Source organism: Ictalurus furcatus, chromosome 10 (assembly GCF_023375685.1).
Source record: "Ictalurus furcatus strain D&B chromosome 10, Billie_1.0, whole genome shotgun sequence".
In the NCBI taxonomy this organism is placed as follows: domain Eukaryota; kingdom Metazoa; phylum Chordata; class Actinopteri; order Siluriformes; family Ictaluridae; genus Ictalurus; species Ictalurus furcatus.
Genome location: NC_071264.1, coordinates 25,168,705 through 25,189,871, shown reverse-complemented (window position 1 = coordinate 25,189,871; position 21,167 = coordinate 25,168,705). Strand labels below are relative to the sequence as shown.

The window sequence follows — 21,167 nt, the reverse complement described above, 5'->3', positions numbered from 1 at the left end:
ACGACAGTGATATTGGAGGACCAAATTTAGTATGTACTAACCACTGCATACCGGGAACACCCCACAAAACCTGCCATTTTGGAGATGCTCTGACCCAGTAGTCTAGCCATCACAATTTGGCCCTCGTCAAAGTCAATCAGATCCTTCCACTTGCCCATTATGTTTTACTTTTTTTAATAAATGAGTACATTTTAAGGTAGCAGATTTTTTTTCATTTCACTTTCACGGTACACTTCTGATCTGGATATGTTCACTTTTAACTGATCAAGACTCTGACACATTATCTTTATTTTCACGTAAGTACAATTTCTCAGTACTTTTTCCATCTCTGGATACAGTATGGGCATACCATTTGTGAACTACTTAAATATGTATTACCTTGAAGCTAGCAACTCAGGAAAGAGGTTTGTGGCAGAGCTAACGGAAGCAGGGTCAATGTCCTGTCTGTTTGGAGTACTAAGGGTCAAAGTTATAAGATAAATGAAGATATATCTCCGTACGAGCAAACCTCAGTAGAATCAGCTCACATCATGGAAGCGATATTCTGCAGAAATGGCACAGAGACACCTGAACCGGTCAAAGCGGTGGTGTCAGGTAAGCAGAAAATAATCCAGCTAATATTTTTTAGAGACATAACTTCAGATAACAAGCAGTGAAAAGCTCTTGGGTGCAACTGTAATACAACTGCTTGTTTTATTTGTCTCAGATTTCATTGTGCAAAGGGACAGTACACATTTATGCAAGTTTCAGAGATAGACTGACTGGTTTATAATGAAACAGAATGACATATTTGAGCAAACATAAGTCATAGACATACACTATGAAACATAAGTTTGTACACCCCTGCTCATAGAAAGGATTTCCACATTTTTACTATTTTAGAATAATAATAACGAAGCTATTGAAGTTTCAACACACTGGGCTGAATATATGTTTTTTATTGTCTTAAAGACATTTTGATAAAGGCTGAAGTTTGAAATTAGTTTCTAAGACAAATGTGAATAGTGAAGCTAATGCCCATGTATAATTTTAGTCTGTAATATTATGTGAATATATATTTTTAAATAGGCAGCTTTTGCATAAGCCATTTCCCCAAACAAGTAGTTTGCATGTAGAACTTGCTCATGTAGAAGCTTGGCCTATTTGAATTTTTTCCAATTTGAAGTCCCATCATGAAGCTGGATGAGAAGAATTTAAAATATAAAATGGTTTGCATTTAATACTTTTCCTGGTCACTGCACAGTTCCAGATGTATTATTTCTTAGTGTTAATATCTCCGTTATTATTAATGTAAAATAGTAAAATTGTGTGCGAGGAGTTGGTTTTTCAGTATCATGGACTAATACTTTGTATTCATGAAGGTGCAATCCCACCTTGGCTTCAGGGGACACTTCTACGCAATGGACCTGGCCTTTTCTCCATTGGGAATACGTCCTATAATCACTGGTTTGATGGATTGTCTCTTATTCACAGTTTCACGTTTAAGCATGGTAGGTCAATCCCTTAATAAATGTGTTGTATCCCCTGGTATCTAGTGCCACTGTGTGGTTTCATGCTGAAAGAAACTAATATGGCAACGAAACTAGTTGTGTGTGTGTGTGTGTGTGTGTGTGTGTGTGTATTTATATATATATATATATATATATATATATATATATATATATATATATATATGTATGTATGTATGTGTGTATGTATATATATATATATATATATATATATATATATATATATATATATATATATATATATATATATATGTACATACTTGAACAAAACCACAAGGAAAATGAGCTTTTTCAATCATTTGTTCAACATAAATATCAATAGGTGTGATATTAGTCTGTAGAAAAAGTAAGTACACCCTTGGCCTCAGAAGCTAGTATTGTATCCTATATATACATATATAATTGTCCACCAGGCTTGCTGGAATTTTTTGACCACATTTCCATGCAATACTCTTTCAGTTGCAAGATGTTTGAGGGTTTTCTTGCATGTACTTCCCGTTTCAAATCCCCCCCGCCACCCACAACATTTCAATGGGATTCAAATCCGGGCTTTGACTAGGCCATTTCATAACCCTCCATTTCTTCTTTTTGAACCAGTTCTTGGTGGATTTGCTAATGTGTTTAGGATCATTATCCTTTTGAAAGGTCCACTTTCATTTCGACTTTGAGACAGATAGCTACAAAATGTCAATTGTATGTGCCATTGGATAATGTATTATCAAAAGGCACTGTTTCAAAGAGGATCGAATGTTTACTCGTCCAAATATGAGGAAAAAAAGCAATTGTCATTTGGTTGCCTCTCTTTTTCCCCAGGTGATGTATATTACAGAAGCAAATTCCTCAGAAGTGATACTTACAAGAAAAACATTGCTGCCAACAGGATCGTGGTGTCAGAATTTGGGACAATGGTCTACCCAGATCCCTGCAAGAATATATTCTCAAAGTAATTCAACCCTTATTTGAAGAATAATTTTACTTGCCAAGAAAAGGGATGCATTTGATTTAAGAATTCTTAACACTTTTTCAGAGCCTTCACATACCTGCTCAACAGCATTCCAGATTTCACAGACAACAACCTTGTGAGCATTATAAAATATGGAGATGATTACTACACATCATCAGAAATAAACTACATCAACCAAATCAACCCAGTGACTCTTGACACTATAGGAAGAGTAAGTGCAAATATTATAATTTCTTGTTTTTTTTTGTTTTTTTTTTTGCCAGCATCACATGATGTCTGGATCTGGTACTGTTTCAGGCCAATTACAGAAACTATATTTCCTTGAACTTGGCAACAGCACACCCTCACTATGATGATGAGGGAAATACCTATAACATGGGCACTGCTATCCTGGCTATGAGCGGACCCAAATATGTCATCTTCAAGGTGCCTGCTACTACATCAGATATAAAGGACAACGGAAGTATGTAATTAACTGTCTCTTTAATTATTTATCGTTATTGATCGGTGTTAATGAATTTACTGTAAGCACATTTCATATCATAGTGCTATTGATTTTTTAAAAATTCTGATGGGTCAGAAGGTGTTTTCTATAACAGCAGCTCTGACAGTAGTTCTGGCTGCAAGGCAAATCACAGGTTTTATTATTATTTATTTACCCGTCGTCGTTTCTATAGTAAAAACATACAAAGGGGTTTGCAGGGCAGACGCTGCACATAAACAGATTTAAAAATCTATAATCACTCGTATGGAGATGTTTATTTCATACTGAGTGGCTTGATTGTAATTGAAAATTTAAATGGTTTAAAGATATTAAAAGTTTATGAGTTCAGGTTTATTTATATTTAATATGTAAGTCTAAAATGTTTCATATATTATGCAAATAATTATGCATACATACAGTACATAAATATATATTATGATTGTTGATGATGATATATTATGATATTTGCCCTCATCCTGATTTCTTCTGTTTTTTGTATATCTCATTCTAAATTGTTTTAGAAATTAATACAAAATCTAAGATAAAAACAAAGGCAACCTGAGTAAACACAAAAGACGATTTTTAAATGATAATTTTATTTATTGAAGCAAAAAGCTTTGAAAATGTATTTGCCCTCTTGCTAATTCCTCAAGTCTATGAAACTGCATTCATAATGGGGTTCAGCTGGACTAGACGCAAGCAGGCCTATTTACTGCAAACCCTGTTCAATCAAATCAACACTTAAATATAACTTTTTAAACAGCATGAAGTTGGTTAAATGGTCTTACTCAATAACACACTATGCCAATGTTGAAAAAAATTCCAGAAATGAGGAGGAAGAATGTGATTGAAATACATCAATCTAGGAAGGGTTACAAAGCTATTTCAGAGGTTCTGGGACTCTAAATAATATAGACCTTGATGATCCTCAAACCTTTTTGGAGAATGTTCTGTGGACTGATGAGTCGAAAGTGGAACTGTTTGGAAGACAGATCTCCCATTAAATCTTTCGTAAACCAAGCACAGAATTCCACAAAAAGAACATCATACCTACGGTCAAGCATGCTGGTGGAAGTGTGATGGTGTGGGGATGCTGCTTCAGGGCCTGGGCAAATTTCACTAATTGAGGGAAACATGAATTCTCCTCTCTACCAGAAAGTCCTAAAGGAGAATGTCCGGTCTTCAGTCTGTAAGCTGAAACTCAAGCGCAACTGGATTATGCAGCAAGACAATGATCCAAAGCATAGGAGTAAATCCTAGTCCTAGAAGTAAGTGAAAGACTGATCTCCAGTTATCGGAAGCATTTGGTTGCAGTTATTGCTGCTAAAGGTGGCACAACCAGATTTTAAGTTTAAGGGGGCAAATAGTTTTTCACATTGGTTATAGATGTTGGATAAGCTTTTTTTTTTTTGCTTCAATAACAAAATAAATAAATAAAAACTGTATAGTGTGTTTACTCAGGTTGCCTTTTGTTATGAATCTCCGGAAGGTACCATGGACTTCAGTTCCCAGCATCCACTGCACCTCTGCATCACGGTTACATGACCACCCGCACCTGACTCTCATCCTGGTTAATGAGCACCTGTGTGTATTTAGTCACGGTTTGTACAGCACTCAGTGTCTGGCTTTGGTTGTCCCAGGTTGTCCCGTTATGCTCTCGCGTCCTAAGTATTGGTTTCTGTTTACTTCCCTTGCTCACATATGCTTAGTGTCGTTTGTATTTGGTTTGAACTCTTATTAAACTTTGAATCTGCAAGTGCGTCCATTTCCGCAATCGTGACACTTTTGTTTTATGTTGTATTTCATTTGAAGATCTAAAATATTTAGTATGAGATATACACAAAAACAGAAGAAATCAGAAATATTCAATAAAACTGTTCAAATTAAATCTGAAAACAAAAAAAAGAAAACATTATAGTGACCGTTGAAGATATCTGTCTATCTATCTATCTGTCTATATATGTATATATATATATATATATATATATATAGTAGTTATACCCTAAATCATTACATTTATATAATTGAAATCATTTATATATTATATTCATTTATATGATATAGAAACAAACCTTGCACTGAAGAATCTGCAACAGATCTGCTCCATTCCTTTCCGCTCAAAACTCTACCCAAGCTACTACCACAGCTTTGGGATGACACAAAATTACATCATATTCGTTGAGCAGCCCTTCAAGCTGGACATTATCCGACTGGCCACGGCTTACTTCAGAAGAACCACCTGGGGCAAGTGCCTCTTTTATGACCAAGATGATGTTGTAAGCAAAACTTTGATTGATTTTCTTCTTTTTTACTGATCCCTTGTTTTGATCAGTTTATAGTTGTTGTCATTGTCTCATGATATAGTGTCTTACATAAGTATCCCCCTCCCCTTGAACTTTTCCACATTTTGTCGTCTTGCATCTTGGAACTGAAACGGACTTAATTGGGACTATATGGTGACAGAAGCATATCCCAGAATACATGCTGCAGACCATTGGTGAACAGTGACTTTCAAGTCTGTGCCCCAGATTCTTATTCAAATTGAGGTCTGGCTTTTGACTGGGCCCTTCTAGAATATTTAAGGTCTTGGTTTTGAACCTCTCCACTGTAGCTTTAGCAGCATGTATTATGCTTAGAATCAGTAACTACGTTTAGATGGATGCAGTAATCTAATTATTGACCTTATTCTGAATAAGACAATATTGTGATTAAGGTGTTTACATGAGTCACTTTTAGAATACTCCTTTCATGTTCCTGTGTTACAGTTATAGAACATAGAGCGATTAACGGCACACGTCATTACGTCACCGCGCCCCGCCGTCCGACGTTCCCTCCAGAATTTCACGTATCGACATACAGTTCGTCTTCCTTATGGAACCGTATACAGTTTTGGATGTTTCATTTTTGATTTTTACAAAAGCTTCAAGTGCAGTTAATTATTTGTCATGCTATACGTGCAAATAGATGACTGGTTGAAGCCGTGGGCTGCGTCCCAAACCGCGTACTTACCTATTATATAGTATATAGAGATACATGTATTTCTCCTACTATATAGCAGGTAAGTACGTGGTTTCGGACGCAGCCGTGCTCTCGTTTGCCGTAAAATGGTTGAGCACTGCCATGTGTGCACGTGTCCTGTCGCAAAATGCGGTGAAAACTCCCACACGACGTTAATAGTGTGATTAAGGTGTGTACAGGTCTGTAATACACATCAATACACGAGTACTCCACACGTCTTAATTCGATTTGTGTTTACTTCGAGTATGACTTTAGTCGGATAAAGGTGATAAAAAATTGCTGTTTACATGCTAGTTACTTAATCAGAGTATCGTCTTAATCGGGTTAATATTGGATTATTGTTGTCCATGTAAACTTTCTGATTGTCCTGTTGGAAGGTGATCCTCTCTTGCAGACTGGAACAGGTTTTCATATGGAATTGTATTTGGATCCATCCATCTCTCAACTCTGACTAGTTTCCCAGTCCCTGCTGATGAAAGCATCCTGTAACACAACTGATAACACCACCATGCTTCATTCTCAGAATGATGAGCAGTGTTGGATTTCTTCCAAATGTACAGATAGAGCTTTGTATCAAGGCCAAAAAGTATCGACAAGGAGGGGAATGTTTGTTACAACAAAAAAAATAAAACCTAAATGTTAGACATATTGTGTAAATCAAATTAACCCGAAACCCAAGTTAAGTCCAGTTCAGTTCCACATTGTAACACTGCTCAATTTGTAAAGATTCACTGGGGCTGAACTTATACACTATCTTTTTTGTTTGCTTCCTCACAGACTCTGTTCCACGTAATCAACAGGAAGACTGGGGTAGCGGTGAACACTAAGTTCTATGGGGATGCGTTAGTGGTTTTCCATCACATCAATGCCTACGAGGAGGATGGCCATGTAGTGTTTGACCTGATCTCATATAAAGACAGCAGTCTCTATGACCTTTTCTACATAGACTACATGAAGCAGGAGGCACCGAAATTCACTGAGACGAGTAAGGCTTTTTCTCGACCAGTCTGTCAGCGATTCGTCATCCCTGTCAATGCTGACCTCAAGGTAATAATCATCATCCATAACAATATGCCTGTTAATTGTTCAATACTTGTCTCAAACTTTTTCTTGTTTTGGCATTAAAGGGAAATCCACTGGGCAAGAACCTTGTGAGGCTAGAGGACACATCAGCTACAGCAGTGTTCCAGATGGACGGTTCCTTATACTGTACTCCAGAAACACTGTTTCAGGGTTAGAATCACAATGTTTGATTTGTTTTGAAGTAGTTTCATTAGTCAAGCAGCTAGAACAGCACTAGCAGTAATGATATATTACTGTATATTCATGTTTGGATAATCAGATGTGCAGAGCAGTCTGTCTGGCTTCTCTACAGGTTTAGAGTTACCTTCCATTAACTACCAATACAACGGAAAGAAGTACAGATATTTCTATGGCTCGATGATGGATTGGTCACCACAAGCAAACAAGGTAATATGCACTTAAACTTTATACCCTATATCTCAAACTTTGTGTAGATATAGTTCACGAAACGTAAATTGGCATTTATCAATGTATGTTGTAAATCTGACAGGAATTTTTTGTTCAGTTTTGCCTATAAAAACAGTTATGCATAACTTTACAAAGCAGTTGATAAACGAGGCCCAATATCTGATCAGTGGTTGTCCGATGGCACTGATGGTGTAGAGGGGCACTGATTCGTTGTGTAAATCATTGCATTCTGTTTTTATTTACATTTATTTACAGTTTACACAGCGTCACGACTTTTTTGGAATTGGGGTTGTAAACCACCACAACCCTGACCAGGGAGTTACTAAGGATGAATGAATGAATGAACACTGTAAATCAAGTAGGACCATTATAATGGTCATGTTAATGAACATTTCATGTTAATATCTGACAGCTTCCTCGTACCCACATTTATGTTAAAACCTCCTCCTTGCATGACGTTTCTGTTGCCTTCCAGTCCCAATGCATATCTCTAGTTTGAGCTTGATGGTAACAACTTTGCAGATCGCAAAAGTGGACGTGGATACCAAAACACACCTTGAGTGGACAGAAGAGGATTGCTACCCATCTGAACCAAAGTTTGTGGCATCACCGGGTGCTGTGGATGAGGATGACGGTAAACATCTTGAATACAGTGTATATACATTTTAGCGAGCAAATACGTATGAATTCTAGTTCTAGTTGTGTAATAAGGGCAAGATTTGGTTTCTCTTTAGGTGTGATCTTGTCATCTGTGGTCTCAGTCAATCCCAAAAAGTCACCCTTTATGTTGGTGCTGGATGCGAAGACCCTCAAGGAGATCGCTCGTGCCTCAATTGACGCCACTGTTCACTTGGACCTCCATGGAATTTTCATCCCGCAGGAGACTGAACTAAAATAAAATCAAATAACATTTCTGGAAAAACGGTTGTTCATGGTACACACAGGTCCTTGAAAAACCTTTTCACCAGTTTAAGGCCATAAAAAGTCATAAATCAAATATGAAATATAAATAGTGGAGTCTTAAAATCGTCTTAAATTTTGGAGCGTGAACAGAGGAGACGCTTGAAACAGAAAACATGTTTTTGGATGGCAATTATTATGGTAAATGAATTGCACGCTAACAGAGCTGCTAGAGCGGTACGGGATGCGTTGACGTGGACGTCAAGAAATGGAGAAATGTAAATTTTTCAGCAAGTGGCTCGAAAATAATCAATTCTCGGATGGATTAAATCCAGTATCAGGAAATGATTTGGAAGCCCACTGTAGCATTTGTAGGAAACGCTTTAAACTTGGCTCTATGGGTGTTAAAGCCATGGAATCGCACCTGCAACGGGAAAAGCACAAGCAATATGTACAAGCTTGTCAGCAAAATCCTATTGCTCTCTATTGCTCCCAGCTACCATATACAAGCAACAACTTCCAGCAATCTGTGGCTCTACGCCAACACTGAAAGCGGAGGTTATCTGTGTATTGCGGACAGTGGCGAATCATCACTCGTATATTTTTAACAACATCGACTACTTTTTAAAGCAACGTTTCCCGACTCCGCAGTTGTCAAGACCTTGTCTGTGGATGAGACAAGACTGCCTACATCACCAGGTTCAGTTTGGCTCAGTATATATATATTAAAAAAACCCTTACCAGGGCAGAAAACAATGGTGCATTTATGGTCATGTTTGATGAGAATCTAAACAAAACAACCAAGAACAAGCAACGTGATCATTTCTTTAAAATTATAGGGCTTATTATAGGGATCATTTCTTTAAAATGTTTTATCCCTAAAGTTCCTTATGAAGTTTAATTCAATCTTATCACTGGATGTGTTGGTTTACACAATGCATTTTAAGCAGTTCAACCTGTATTTTAATGAAGGATATTTGGAATAAATAAGCATATGTTCTTTGTGTATGTTCTATATCTATAATATATGTATTAACACTATTTACAAAAAGAATATACATAAACGTATATTATAATAAAATAAACATTTTTCCAGAGGCATCCAAATAGCCGTATAGTGGACTTGATTTGTTAGTACTGATTTTTGACATCTTCAGTTTTATAAACCGACTTAGAAATGATTTAATATGTGTTTTTAAACCATTTTGCCTTAATTTTTCTTTTTCTTTTGCCTTAAAAAAAGTCTTTATTAAAGACCTTACATATCATGATCTCAAAGCTGCAGATACCCTGTTATTTAATCGTGCTCATGTTCCTGTTTGTTCATTAAAGAGATGAGATTTAATATTTTTTATTGCAAAAGTCATTGTGTGATGAACCCAAGTGTGTGTGTATGTGTGTGTTGGTTTTTCAAATGCATAAAGTACAAACACCAAAAATGACTCGCTGAGGTACAAGCCAGCACTATTCTAAAGTGAAAGTAACCAGTTGTTTAATATCATAAACAGTTTAGACTTGTATAGATTATCTGCTAATGTGCCAAAAGTCTAACTGAAATCGAATCTCACGCAGAGACAAAGACGCCAAGCACCTTAGCAGTCCACTTTAAGGCACCCTCACGCTAGCAATGCAGAGCAGAAAACAAAACAAGAAGATGTAATGTATGTATTTTAATGCAAAAAGATGCTACTGACACACTTTCACCTCATATAGGCTACCCTTATATTAAATGGATATAGTACAGAAACATACATCAAAGAAATTTTTGATTCTCTAGCCATGTTAGCAAGGTAGCTAACACAAAAGAATTTCTTACAGTTATTGTTTGAATAACAATAAAAACAACAAAAAAAACAACAACCCTCTAATGTTGCCTTCAAACCTATCAAAAGGTCTGTTTAGTGTACCAGCCTTCTGGATTTTCTAGATTAGTAGATACGTTTGAATGTAAGGTCAGAGTTTTCTATTTTAAGACGCAGATCATGACAACAATCACGATGACAGCGGACATTTTTGAGAAAGACTGAGCGACTGACTGAGTTTAACTGTGTTTAAGTGTGTGGATGTCGCTTCTTCTGGATGTAATGTGCAGTGAGAGTGCTAACAATGAAGAAAAATAGGGAGGTCAATGTCCATTTGGGGTTGTTTGACCAAAAAGTTTGGGTAACCCTTGTGTCGCTCAACAGTTGCTCAATTGTCTACAATCCATGAGTTCAGCACAACAAGCTAGAATAAGTTATAAGTTTGGGATCAGTGTGTAGGAAGATGAATGTTTACTGTGCGTGTGTTAAATAACGTCAGTAGTGTTCGAGGGAAGTTATAAGTATGGACTGTATGGAACATGCAAAAAAAATATTGATTGTTGACTGGAGTGCAACATAAAAACACTAGTGCAACCTACACAGTTTGCCAAGACCTTTCTGAATAAAACATATTATTTCCACATTTTAAATGCTTTATCCCATGTATTAGATAGTATACTTATATCCAGGTGAATCCATAGCTTTACATACACATAGGCTAATGACATAGGCTAAACTCAATTTCTCACAACTGTGTTAAGTCAATTTGGGTATCTACTTTATTTCCATAAGAGATCATTTCAAAATAGGTAATAGCTAAGAGACAGGTTTATATCAGCTTTTATTTATTATGTCAGCTTTTAAGTGGGTCAATACTAACAGTTTGTTAATATTGCATGGCACTGCCTTGTAATTGCTTAACCTTGAACCAAAGGCTCGGGGGAGTCTTCTACAAGCATCTCACACCGCTCCTGACAGAAGTGGTGTAACTCAGTCAGGATTGTGGGTTTCCATGCTTGAACATCAGTTCAGTCCATGAATTTTATATGGGATTCATATCCCATCTTTGTAATAGCTGCTTTAGTACTTTCACTTTGTTGTCGTTAAGCCATTTGGGAGACATTTTGGAAACGTTGTAGGTATGCTTAGGAACACAGTCCTGATGAAAGTTTCAAATATGTTTTAACTTTCTATCTAATGTCTTGATGTGTGGCTTCGGTATTTCTATATAATCCTCCTTCCCGATGATGCCATCTATTCTCTGAAGCGCAGCAGTCCCTGTTCCAGGAAAACACGCCCACAACATGATGCGACCACCTCCATGCTTCACAGATAGGATAGTGTTCTTAGAATTAAAAGCCTCACCTTTTTTTTTTCCCTCCATACACATTGTTGATCATTATGGCCAAACTGTTCAAGTTTTCTTTCTTTCTGTTTCATCTGACCAGAGAACAGTCCTCCAAAAAGCTCTGGTGATCACTTACAAACCGATCTGACTTTTTATGTCTGTCTGAAAAAAAAAAAAATCTGCCTCTAATCGATTGTTTTAAAATGACCTCTGATGTGAGCAATGTATATGCTCTGATTGATTTGTCAAAATGATATAGAATGAATATCTATTATCATTTTGAACATCTAATGAAAATGAAAAACCGAGATGAAATATCCTTAGCCTAGGTGCATGTAATCTTTTTATCTCAATTGTACATGCACGGTGAACCTATTAACATTTATCCTATACTCAATCAACACAAAAGATGAACTTGATGTCCATAATAATAAAGAGGCATGCAATGCGATAGCTACCTTGTACCTTTACACTGATAATCTCCAGCCAGAACATACAATCAGGTTGAGTGTGAGATAAGGCAAGCCAGTCCTCTGGAGGTTTTTAAATGTGACTAAGTCTCTGAACAGGGCAGAGTGCATTCTGAATCAAAACATTTGTAGAGTCTGTAAACAACCTGAAGCCTGAAGAATCCAGGAAGAGATGCAGTATGATTATGGAAAAAACAAGAAGGAACACCCTGAGCCTGTAAAAGCAGATGTAAAAGGTAAGTCAAAAGATACTCATGATAATGTTTGTCTCCTAAAAGTTTATAATATTGATTATTTTGCTGCTTTTAGTGCAGGAATATGGTTAGCATATAATATAATCAAATATTCCAAGACTCTTTTTGCTTGGTCTCTTTTTCTCTTCAAAAGCCTCTAAAGCAGGCACACATGTAGAATAAGTACTGATTTTTATGCAGGATCTCTTCCTGATTGGCTGCAAGGCACTCTTGTGCGAAATGGCCCAGGTCTCTTCTCATTTGGAGAGACTTCTTATAATCACTGGTTTGATGGAATGGCGCTCTTGCACAGTTTCACAATCAAACATGGTAAATACTTTCTCCCTTAATATGCCTTTGGTCAAATAGATGGGATCTAAGGTTTAGAAATTCCTTTGCACTTTATAAGATTAGATTTATTTCTTACTTTTTTTCTCTCCACCAAACCTGGAGGGCTAGTCTAAGTACCTTGATCTTGAGACCAGTTAAAACTATAATCATTATCATCATAAACTTGTAATCATTGTCAGCTTTGCATGATGCCATTTCTGTATAGCATATTATTTGGATTGGCTTGATAGCCCTGGATTTGCTACGTTTGGATTTGTCTTTGCAGGAGAGGTTACATACAGAAGCAAGTATCTCAGAAGTGACACGTACAACAGCAACATGGAAGCCAATAGAATCGTAGTTTCAGAAATGGGGACCATGGCATATCCGCATCCATCCAAAAACGTGCTCACCAAGTAGGCATTATAATTCATTTTGGAGCACTGGTATACCTTGCCAGACTGGTTTGAGCTGGCAGGCTACATCACTCTTTACACCCAAGAGCAGAAAAACATCTCAGAAAGCACAACACGTCAAACAGGAAAATGTTGCCTTGTCTTTTTCCAGATTTTAACTGTCCAGTTTTGGTGAGCCTGAGCCCACTCTATCCTCAGATTCCTGTTCTTGGTTGACAGGAGAGGAATCCGATGTAGTCTTCTGCTGTAGCAGCATGTCCAGCTCAAGGTTTGACGTGCGTTCTGAGATGCTTTTCTGCACAGTAGTAATCAAGAGAGGTTATTTGACTATGACTGAGATTGCATTTTTCCATTCTCATGTTTGATGTGAACATTAGTTGAAGCTTGACCTGTATCTTCATGATGTTATGCATTGTGCCACTGCCACATGGTTAGTTGATTGGATAATTGCATGAACGAATAGGTGTACAGGTGTTCCTAATTGTGGAAAGGGGTCTGTGAGTGAGTGTATTTGGTCAATTCAATTCAGAATGGATGCACGTGGCTTAGTGGTTAGTACGTTCGCCTCACACCTCTAGGGTTGGGGGTATGATTCCCACCGCTTCCCTGCGTGTGCAGGGTTTGCATGTTCTCCCCGTGCTGCGGGGGTTTCCTCCCCAGACCAAAGACATGCGCAGTAGGCTGATTGGCATGTTCAAAGTGTCCATGGGTGTTGGCACGCTGTCCAGGGTGTACCCAGCCTTGTGCCCCATGCTCCCTGGGATAGGTTCCAGGTTCCCCGTGACCCTGTGGGATAATCGGTATAGAAAATGGATGGAGGGAATTCAGAATGATTAAGAACCTCTAATAAACCAATGGCTTTTTTGTTTATTCCAGAGTGATCACCTTTATCAATCACACCGTCCCAGACTTCACAGACAATTGTGCTGGTAACATAATAAAATATGGAAATGATTATTATGCTACTTCTGAAACCAATTACATTCGCAAAATTGACCCAGTGACCTTGGAGACTCAAGACAAGGTAAAGCAGTTACTCCTCACCAGGGGTCTCATGGCCTTACTTTTTTTTTTTGTAAGTTTATGATATTTCACAGCAATTTATTATCGAACAACAATAACAATTTAGTCTCAAAAAGTGTGGGACTTTTGACCATAATATTGTAATAGACAGGCTGTAAAATGCAGTCAGGTAAGATTATTTTCTGTTTGGATTGGAATTTATTTAACCGTTAGAAGTCTGTTATCATAAATCCTAAAACCTAAAAAAATACACTATGGTGTCTCACAAGGTGTTATTTTATGTCCCCTATTAAAACGTTTGTACATTAGTATTTTCAAACAAAAATTGGCTGAGTAAAAGTTTACTACTTCAAAATTTTACCAAAGCAGAAATACTGAAGTGGGTACTATGTTAAAAAAAAAAAAAGACTACTTTTCTTTAAAACCAAGATCTACAGTTAAAGACCTCGGTGTAACCCTGGATTCTGGTTTATAATTTGATTCCCATGTAATTAACAACTCTAGACTGGTTATTATTATCTGAGAAACATAGCCCAAAATAAGAACTATGCTAACCCTACATGACACAGTTTTGGAATGCAGCCCAGTTTGTTCTTCTGTAAATAGCTCAGAATAGCATTTTTTTTCTTTGTACCAGAGAGGACAAAACTCCAAAACTGTACATGTAGCAGGTTTAAGTCTGTAAAATGAATGTTAATTCCCAATCTTTCCCTTACTGCATGGAATATGTGCTCTACACAATAACACTCATCTGCTGCTATTACCTAAGCCAGTGGTCACAAACATTGGGAGTTCCTGGAGATCGACCTTCCTGCAGGTTTCATCTCCAACTGAAATCGACCACATCTGTTTTAGCTGATCAAGAACTTCTTAAGGCAATGATTAGATGGTCAGGTGGGCATTTTGCTTGGAACTAAAGTCTTCAGGAAGGTAGATCTCCAGGAAGAGGGCTGGTGACCACTGATCTAAGCTATCAAACTATGACTACCAAGATAAAGAACTGGTATTCATGATAGACTTGAGTTAATCTTTACCATTCTTTATCATTTGTACATACTAGTGTGCCTCCACAAAACAGTTGCATAATGCCTCCGGTTTTTACTATTTAAATAATATGGATATTTGTTATATGCAGGTTCTCAAGTTCACGTTCTTATTTTTTTTGTCCAGGTGGACTACAAAAAATATATTGCTGTAAGCCTTGCTATATCTCACCCACACTATGATAAAGAAGGAAACAGCTACAACATGGGAACGTCAATTGCAGACAAGGGCAAGACCAAATTTGTGATATTTAAGGTCCCTGCAGTTGAACCTGGTAAAACTCCAGGTGCTTATGGTTATCTGATGTTTATCTGTTTATGGTTTGCCGCTTATAACCCGCTGTCTTTGTACTTTTTTAGCTGCCTCTGATTGGACTCCAGCCTTGAAGAATGCTGAGATCATGGCTACGATTCCTTGCCACTCACTCCTCACTCCGAGTTATTACCACAGCTTTGGCATGACAGAGAACTTTTTCATCTTTATTGAGCAACCCTTAAAGCTGGACATTGTCAAAATGGCCACTGCTTACATGAGGGGGGTGAGCTGGGCTAGCTGCATGAAATTCCAGCCTGAGCATGTAAGCATCACTCATTTCAGACTCTTGTTAATGGGTTTAGTATTTTTGGGCCGTATTCAGAGTTGAATGCTGGGTTATGTTTTCTACCCAAATGCCGGGTTGAGCCTTTTGGGACATTTAATTGGGTTATTTTCTCAGTCATGGGTAGTTGTGGGGTAGTTTTGTGTAACCCAACCGCTGGGTTAGTGGCTGGGTCATTTTCACTGTCACTTGAATCAATATACACCCTGACCCATCAGCCCAGCTCCTTGGGTCATATCAACTGTTTGAATTCACCTCAGGTGGAGGTAACGGTTTTCACCCGGACAGACTGTTAGATTTATTTGGAGAAATCAGTATATTTATCCATAAAACCATTACTGTTCACTAGAAAAAGCAAAAATGTGCGATAACAGTCCGGTTTACATGACATTAAATGCGCCGCTATCTTCGTTAGCTTTGGCTTACTTGTTTGTACCGCCCACCACTGGATCGTAAGTTGGTTACTCGGTTTTTTGGATGTTTTAAACGCCTCCTTTGATCAAAATCTGACGTCTTCGTCTTAAACAGATGACTTATTTGAGTCATTTACTTCAACCATTTTAGCAGCTCTAGCAATAGATTTCTGAACACCTTCTTGTGTCTAAATAAAGGAGATACCATGTAGACATATTTGTTTATGATGTGGCATATTTGACATTTTCAAAGGGTAAAAAAAAAACTCTGAAAATATTCACCCATTTACGAAATAAATTTAACCCAGCGTTTTTGTAAAAAATTAAGCCATACTTTGGGTTGAACAGCAACCCATTTGCCGGGTTAAAATTAACAACCCAACTTGAGGGGTTAATTTAGCCCAAAATGTGTTCTGTCCTTTATTTACCCAGTCGTTTGGCTAAAAATAAACCAATTCGGTTGTTTTTAACCCATTGGTTTTTTTTTAGAGTGCATGCACACATTAAAATTTCATGACCTTGATTTAGCATCTTGTGAATTCATTAATTTGTGCGTACAATTTACTGGCCTCACCAGATATCAGAAAAACTCCTGATTGTGCAACCTCGCAGCTTAACCAGCTGCGTAACCCGTCTCTGAATACATGTATAAATCTTGACATAACTGTTGGACTCAAGTCGTTGATTCTGAATACAGTGCGTTTTCATTCCTGCAGCAAGTCCTAATTCACCTCATTGACCGACACACCAAGAAAGAAGTTGACGTGAAATACTCCACAGACACGATGGTGGTATACCATCACGTCAATGCTTTTGAAGAGGATGGACACGTGATAGTTGACGTGATCGCTTATGATGACTACGGCCTATACGACATGTTCTACCTGGACAAGCTGAAAGAACGATCTGCAAGCAGTAATAAAGTCAAGCCACAATACAAACGCTTTGTGCTGCCACTTGCTGACAAGGTACTTTAGTTTTGGCACTCCTGCTTCCTTAGTGCAAACTTGCATATCAATATTCACAAGTGACACATGATTGTCATTGGTATGCAATATTTATTTGGCTACTTTTACTTTGCCTAATGGTTTCCTACATTACCCACAGTGTCATTTGCCTACCTGCTGACAGTACCCTTTTTTAGTCTGTCCTGCTTTCTCGCCTACTTATCTGTATGATCTGCTCAAACAGATCCAAAGCTTTCATGCTAATACCTTTATGCCCCTCATCTCGTAGACTCGCTGGCTTGCTGAGCCGAGTCTCTGCTGTAAGCCAACTGTATTGTATAGCTACGTTTCGTTCTGGAACTTTCAATCCAACATCTGCACAAATATTTCCACTACTTAAAAGTTTTTTGGAGATGACAGTGAAACCTATATGAAATTGTTCACATTTTTAAAAAAATCTCCTATTAAACTCCATTGTAAATGCGCTAGCAGTAAAACTGTGCCCCCATGTGGGGCAGCTGTGGTTCAGGTGGTAGAGCGGGTTGTCCACTAATCGTAGGGTTGGCGGTTCGATTCCCGGCCCATGTGACTCCACATGCTGAAGTGTCCTTGGGCAAGACAGTGAACCCCAAGTTGCTCCCGATGGCAAGTTAGTGCCTTGCATGGCAGCTTTGCTACCATTGGTGTGTGAGTGTGTGTGTGTGAATGGGTGAATGAGAACCAGTGTAAAGCGCTTTCAATAAAAGTGCCATATAATTGTGCCATTTACCTTTTCTCTTTCAATATAAACATGTTTAAAGTGTTTCAGCGTGGAGTTTTCTTTTAACAGTGAAGCTGTAACATTGATGCATTTTATCCATAGTGTGCCGAGACAGGAGAAAACCTGGTCAAGTTGAAATACACGACAGCGACTGCCGTGAAAGAGAAAGAAGGAAAACTACTCTGCAAGCCAGAGGTTATGAGTGAAGGTAACTTGACAGTTCATGAATTCGTGCAGCTCTGTACTGTAATATTTACTGATTGTTGTTTGGAAACTAGGCACTGAAGTTCCCAGAATCAATTACAATTACAACGGACAGAAGCACAGATATGCTTATGTGACCGACGTGGGGACTCCAACAGCTACAAAGGTGAGAAGATAGACATTTTAATCAAATTCATCATTAAAAAAAAAAAGAACAAACATGTCAGGTCTTGTTGGATTGTATCACTGTAGAATACGGTGAAATCTTTATCCAGGTTATCAAGTTGGATGTTGAAACAAAGCTGCAGGTTGAATGGAGCGCAGAGAACTGCTGGCCTTCTGAGCCTGTGTTTGTTCCTAGACCTGGTGCGAGTGAAGAGCATGACGGTGAGCTGTTTAAGAATCCTGACTTTTCTCATTCCTGTCAGTATTCAGTGTAGCAGGCATGGAAGAGTCATCAAATCGGAATGCATTGGTTGTGAGTTTTACTGACTTGTTCTTGTCTGCTTGCTATGTTTAGGCGTAGTCCTAACTACAGTCATAAACGGTAATCCGGGTGAGTCTGACTTTCTTCTGGTGCTTGATGGGAAGTCGTTCCAAGAAATGGCCCGGGCTAGCGTGAACGTGGAGCTGCACATAGACATGCATGGCTTATTTATACCACAACATGATATTGAACCTCCACGTGCTGCTAAAGAATCTTCAACCCGCTGTTGAATATGTACTTTGGACTAGAATGTGTTAGTTAGTTTAACTTAACTAAGTGGACTAAATGTTAAAGACGTTTCATGGCATTATGAAAGATTGTCTATAGGGTCACTTTGGATACAAGGTTCTTGCAGTAAATAAATGGGGCACTATATTAATATCAAAATGCAAAGCGTTTTGTATAATAAAAAACAAAAATCAGAAGTCCTGTAAAGTTTTGTGGTTTCTTGCACTGTATATAAAGCATGGGAGCAGACAACAGCAGATGATGATATTGTGTGTGTGATGTATGTATGTGAATGTATGATTGAATATGCTCTGTATACAGTTGTCGCTCAAAGATCTGAATCCAAGAAAAAATTCCCCGTGGGGACAATGAAGTACATCTTATCTTATATTACAATACTTTCATACAGGAAAATACAGTACAAGCTATTTTGCATGCTGTCCCCATGGGTTTTCTGTGGTTTCTGTCCACCTCCCAAAGACAAGCCAATAAGACAAATGCTTCCATCTATTTTCTTGTACTGTTTCTCCTACACAGGGTCATGGGGAGCTTGGACACAATCACGCACACACACACATTCACACACTACAGAGAATTGGAAATGCCAATCAGCCTACAACACATGTCTTTGGACTGGACAGGAAACCGGAGTACCCGGAGGAAACCACTGGAAACCAATTGAACCCCCAACCCTTGAGGTGCGAGGCTAACCACTAAGCCACTGTGCCCCCCAAGACAATGGCTTGTCTTTATAATAATAAAAGACTGGTAATATAACACATTTTCTATGTGCAGAAGTGCACCTATTGTACTGTAATTACATTATGTTTGGGAGGAAAATAAATGTTCATAAATATGATTGCATTTGGAAAAAATCTACTCTGGTATGTGTTTTTTTTTGACGCACATTGATCTAAAGCTGCTGGACGGAAGGAATTCAGACTGTGTGTGTGTGTGTGTGTATGTGTGTGTGTGTGTGTGTGTGGTAGCCTGGATGCAAGAGTACACTAATGATTTTTTTTTCTGTTTGTTTTCTGGCTCTGGATGAAAACACTCCCTGTTTCTTCCTATCAGTATTTTTGCTGTATTGCTGACATGACAATACATTGCAGCTTGTTCAGCTGAATCAGACAGTCATTGAAGTGGCAAACACAGACTCAGTGGTGGCTGTGTACATGTGGGCCAATAGCTCATGTGCAAACTTGAACTTCCTCAGCATTCACAGGAAGTACATCCTCTGCTGGACCTATATGGCAATACAGTCAATGTTGGCTTCCCACTTCAGGTCCTGAGAGATCATGGTTCACAGGAATTTGAAGGTCTCCTTAGCCATCGCAGTCCTGTCCACTATGGTAATGAGATATTTTATAAGGAGTATTGATACAGTAAATTTCAATATATAACATTAAACATGCTGGTTTTGACTGAAAAGTTATACTGTTCTCGTATAATGCCAAAACGTGTAATTATAGCAGCCACGTTTAAGGACTCGTTAGAATTCATCATAAGAAATGTATGATGTATGACTGTGTTTTCAATCCACATAAGATAATTGTAAATATAGAAATTGTGCAATGAAGGCCCTGTAAAGATTACCATTTTATTCCTAACCTGAAATGTGTGTAAATTATGCTATTTTCAGGATTTATTTCCTTATGAAAGCCATTATACAATGACTATATTACAGTATATGGTAGGTCATAGTCCATCTATATTCAGACTTATATAACCATGGGTAGGAATGTTATATGCTTACTGGGAACCTTTGAGGTGCTGATAGAGGTTTGTGGTGTGGTGATTTCAGTAGAAACATACAGGTTTATGTAATATGTGAAGCTACTTTAATCAGCGTTTACTTTAATAGATTTTTGTCATAATGACCATAATGATCAATTCATGATGTTATAATTCTGCATGTTTAGCACGTTTGCCCTGCACCTCCAGGGGTTGGCGATTCGAATCCCGCCTCTGCCCTATGTGCTCGGAATTTGCATGTTCTCACCATGCTTCGGGGGTTTCCCCCGGGTACTCAGCCATGCTGAAAAAAATCCCAATAGAAACCATCACGGAAATTCTAATGGGTTACACTACAAAAACAATTACAAACCATCAGTTAACCATTAAAACACAGTACCATTACCATTATTGGTTCTTAATGGTATCCACTAGATATAACATCCCACCAACAGAAGGCAACATATTTCCAGTAGAAACCCACAGGGACAGTTACAGTTTCTATTAAAACCAATACAATTCTCATTATAACCATTAAAACCATTACAAATTCTGTGAGGGTTTCTGTTGTTGTTTTTTATTTGTTTCAGCAGGGTGGTTTCCTCCCCAGTCCCAAGACATGCGTTGTAGGTGGATTGGCATTTCCAAATGGTCCGTAGTGTGTAAATGGGTGTGTGATGTGTGTGCAGTTGTGCCCTGCGATGGGTTGGCATCCTGTCCTTCATGTCCCATACCTTGTGCCCTGAGATCCATCAGATAGGCTCC

At 38.1% G+C, this 21,167-nt stretch overlaps 2 protein-coding genes across 4 annotated transcripts; both read left to right on the top strand.

Annotated features, from left to right (window-relative positions):
- Window positions 1-329: 329 nt before the first annotated feature.
- bco1l (beta-carotene oxygenase 1, like) lies at window positions 330-10,127 on the top strand. Its single transcript, XM_053635550.1, has 11 exons — window positions 330-594; window positions 1,362-1,490; window positions 2,322-2,451; window positions 2,536-2,683; window positions 2,770-2,935; window positions 5,021-5,232; window positions 6,752-7,021; window positions 7,102-7,207; window positions 7,350-7,444; window positions 7,988-8,099; window positions 8,200-10,127. Exons 1-11 carry the CDS (start codon window positions 531-533, stop codon window positions 8,361-8,363), a joined length of 1,596 nt encoding a protein of 531 aa, XP_053491525.1. The 5' UTR covers window positions 330-530; the 3' UTR covers window positions 8,364-10,127.
- A 1,709-nt stretch (window positions 10,128-11,836) lies between these two features.
- bco1 (beta-carotene oxygenase 1) lies at window positions 11,837-19,647 on the top strand. 3 transcript variants are annotated; one of them, XM_053635577.1, is made up of 12 exons: window positions 11,837-12,221; window positions 12,420-12,548; window positions 12,835-12,964; window positions 13,841-13,988; window positions 15,158-15,305; window positions 15,391-15,608; window positions 16,759-17,010; window positions 17,852-17,957; window positions 18,028-18,119; window positions 18,229-18,340; window positions 18,474-18,509; window positions 19,206-19,647. In XM_053635577.1, the coding sequence occupies exons 1-12, from the start codon at window positions 12,158-12,160 to the stop codon at window positions 19,376-19,378; spliced, it is 1,608 nt and encodes a 535-aa protein (XP_053491552.1). In that variant the 5' UTR covers window positions 11,837-12,157; the 3' UTR covers window positions 19,379-19,647. The 3 variants fall into 3 exon arrangements, with proteins under 3 accessions (XP_053491552.1, XP_053491554.1, XP_053491553.1); XM_053635579.1 differs by lacking the exon at window positions 18,474-18,509; XM_053635578.1 differs by having other exon boundaries at window positions 18,474-19,280.
- The last annotated feature ends 1,520 nt before the right edge of the window (window positions 19,648-21,167 follow it).

What these genes read in the sequence shown, in the direction of transcription:
- bco1l (XM_053635550.1), top strand. Translation starts at nt 531, where the DNA reads ATGGAAGCGATATTCTGCAGAAATGGCACAGAGACACCTGAACCGGTC. An exon ending in TTTATGACCAAGATGATGTT is followed by an intron (nt 5,233 to 6,751) that starts GTAAGCAAAACT and finishes GCTTCCTCACAG; the next exon opens with ACTCTGTTCCACGTAATCAA. An exon ending in CTGTCAATGCTGACCTCAAG is followed by an intron (nt 7,022 to 7,101) that starts GTAATAATCATC and finishes TTGGCATTAAAG; the next exon opens with GGAAATCCACTGGGCAAGAA.
- bco1 (XM_053635577.1), top strand. Translation starts at nt 12,158, where the DNA reads ATGCAGTATGATTATGGAAAAAACAAGAAGGAACACCCTGAGCCTGTA. An exon ending in TCCAAAAACGTGCTCACCAA is followed by an intron (nt 12,965 to 13,840) that starts GTAGGCATTATA and finishes TGTTTATTCCAG; the next exon opens with AGTGATCACCTTTATCAATC. An exon ending in TGAAATTCCAGCCTGAGCAT is followed by an intron (nt 15,609 to 16,758) that starts GTAAGCATCACT and finishes TCATTCCTGCAG; the next exon opens with CAAGTCCTAATTCACCTCAT.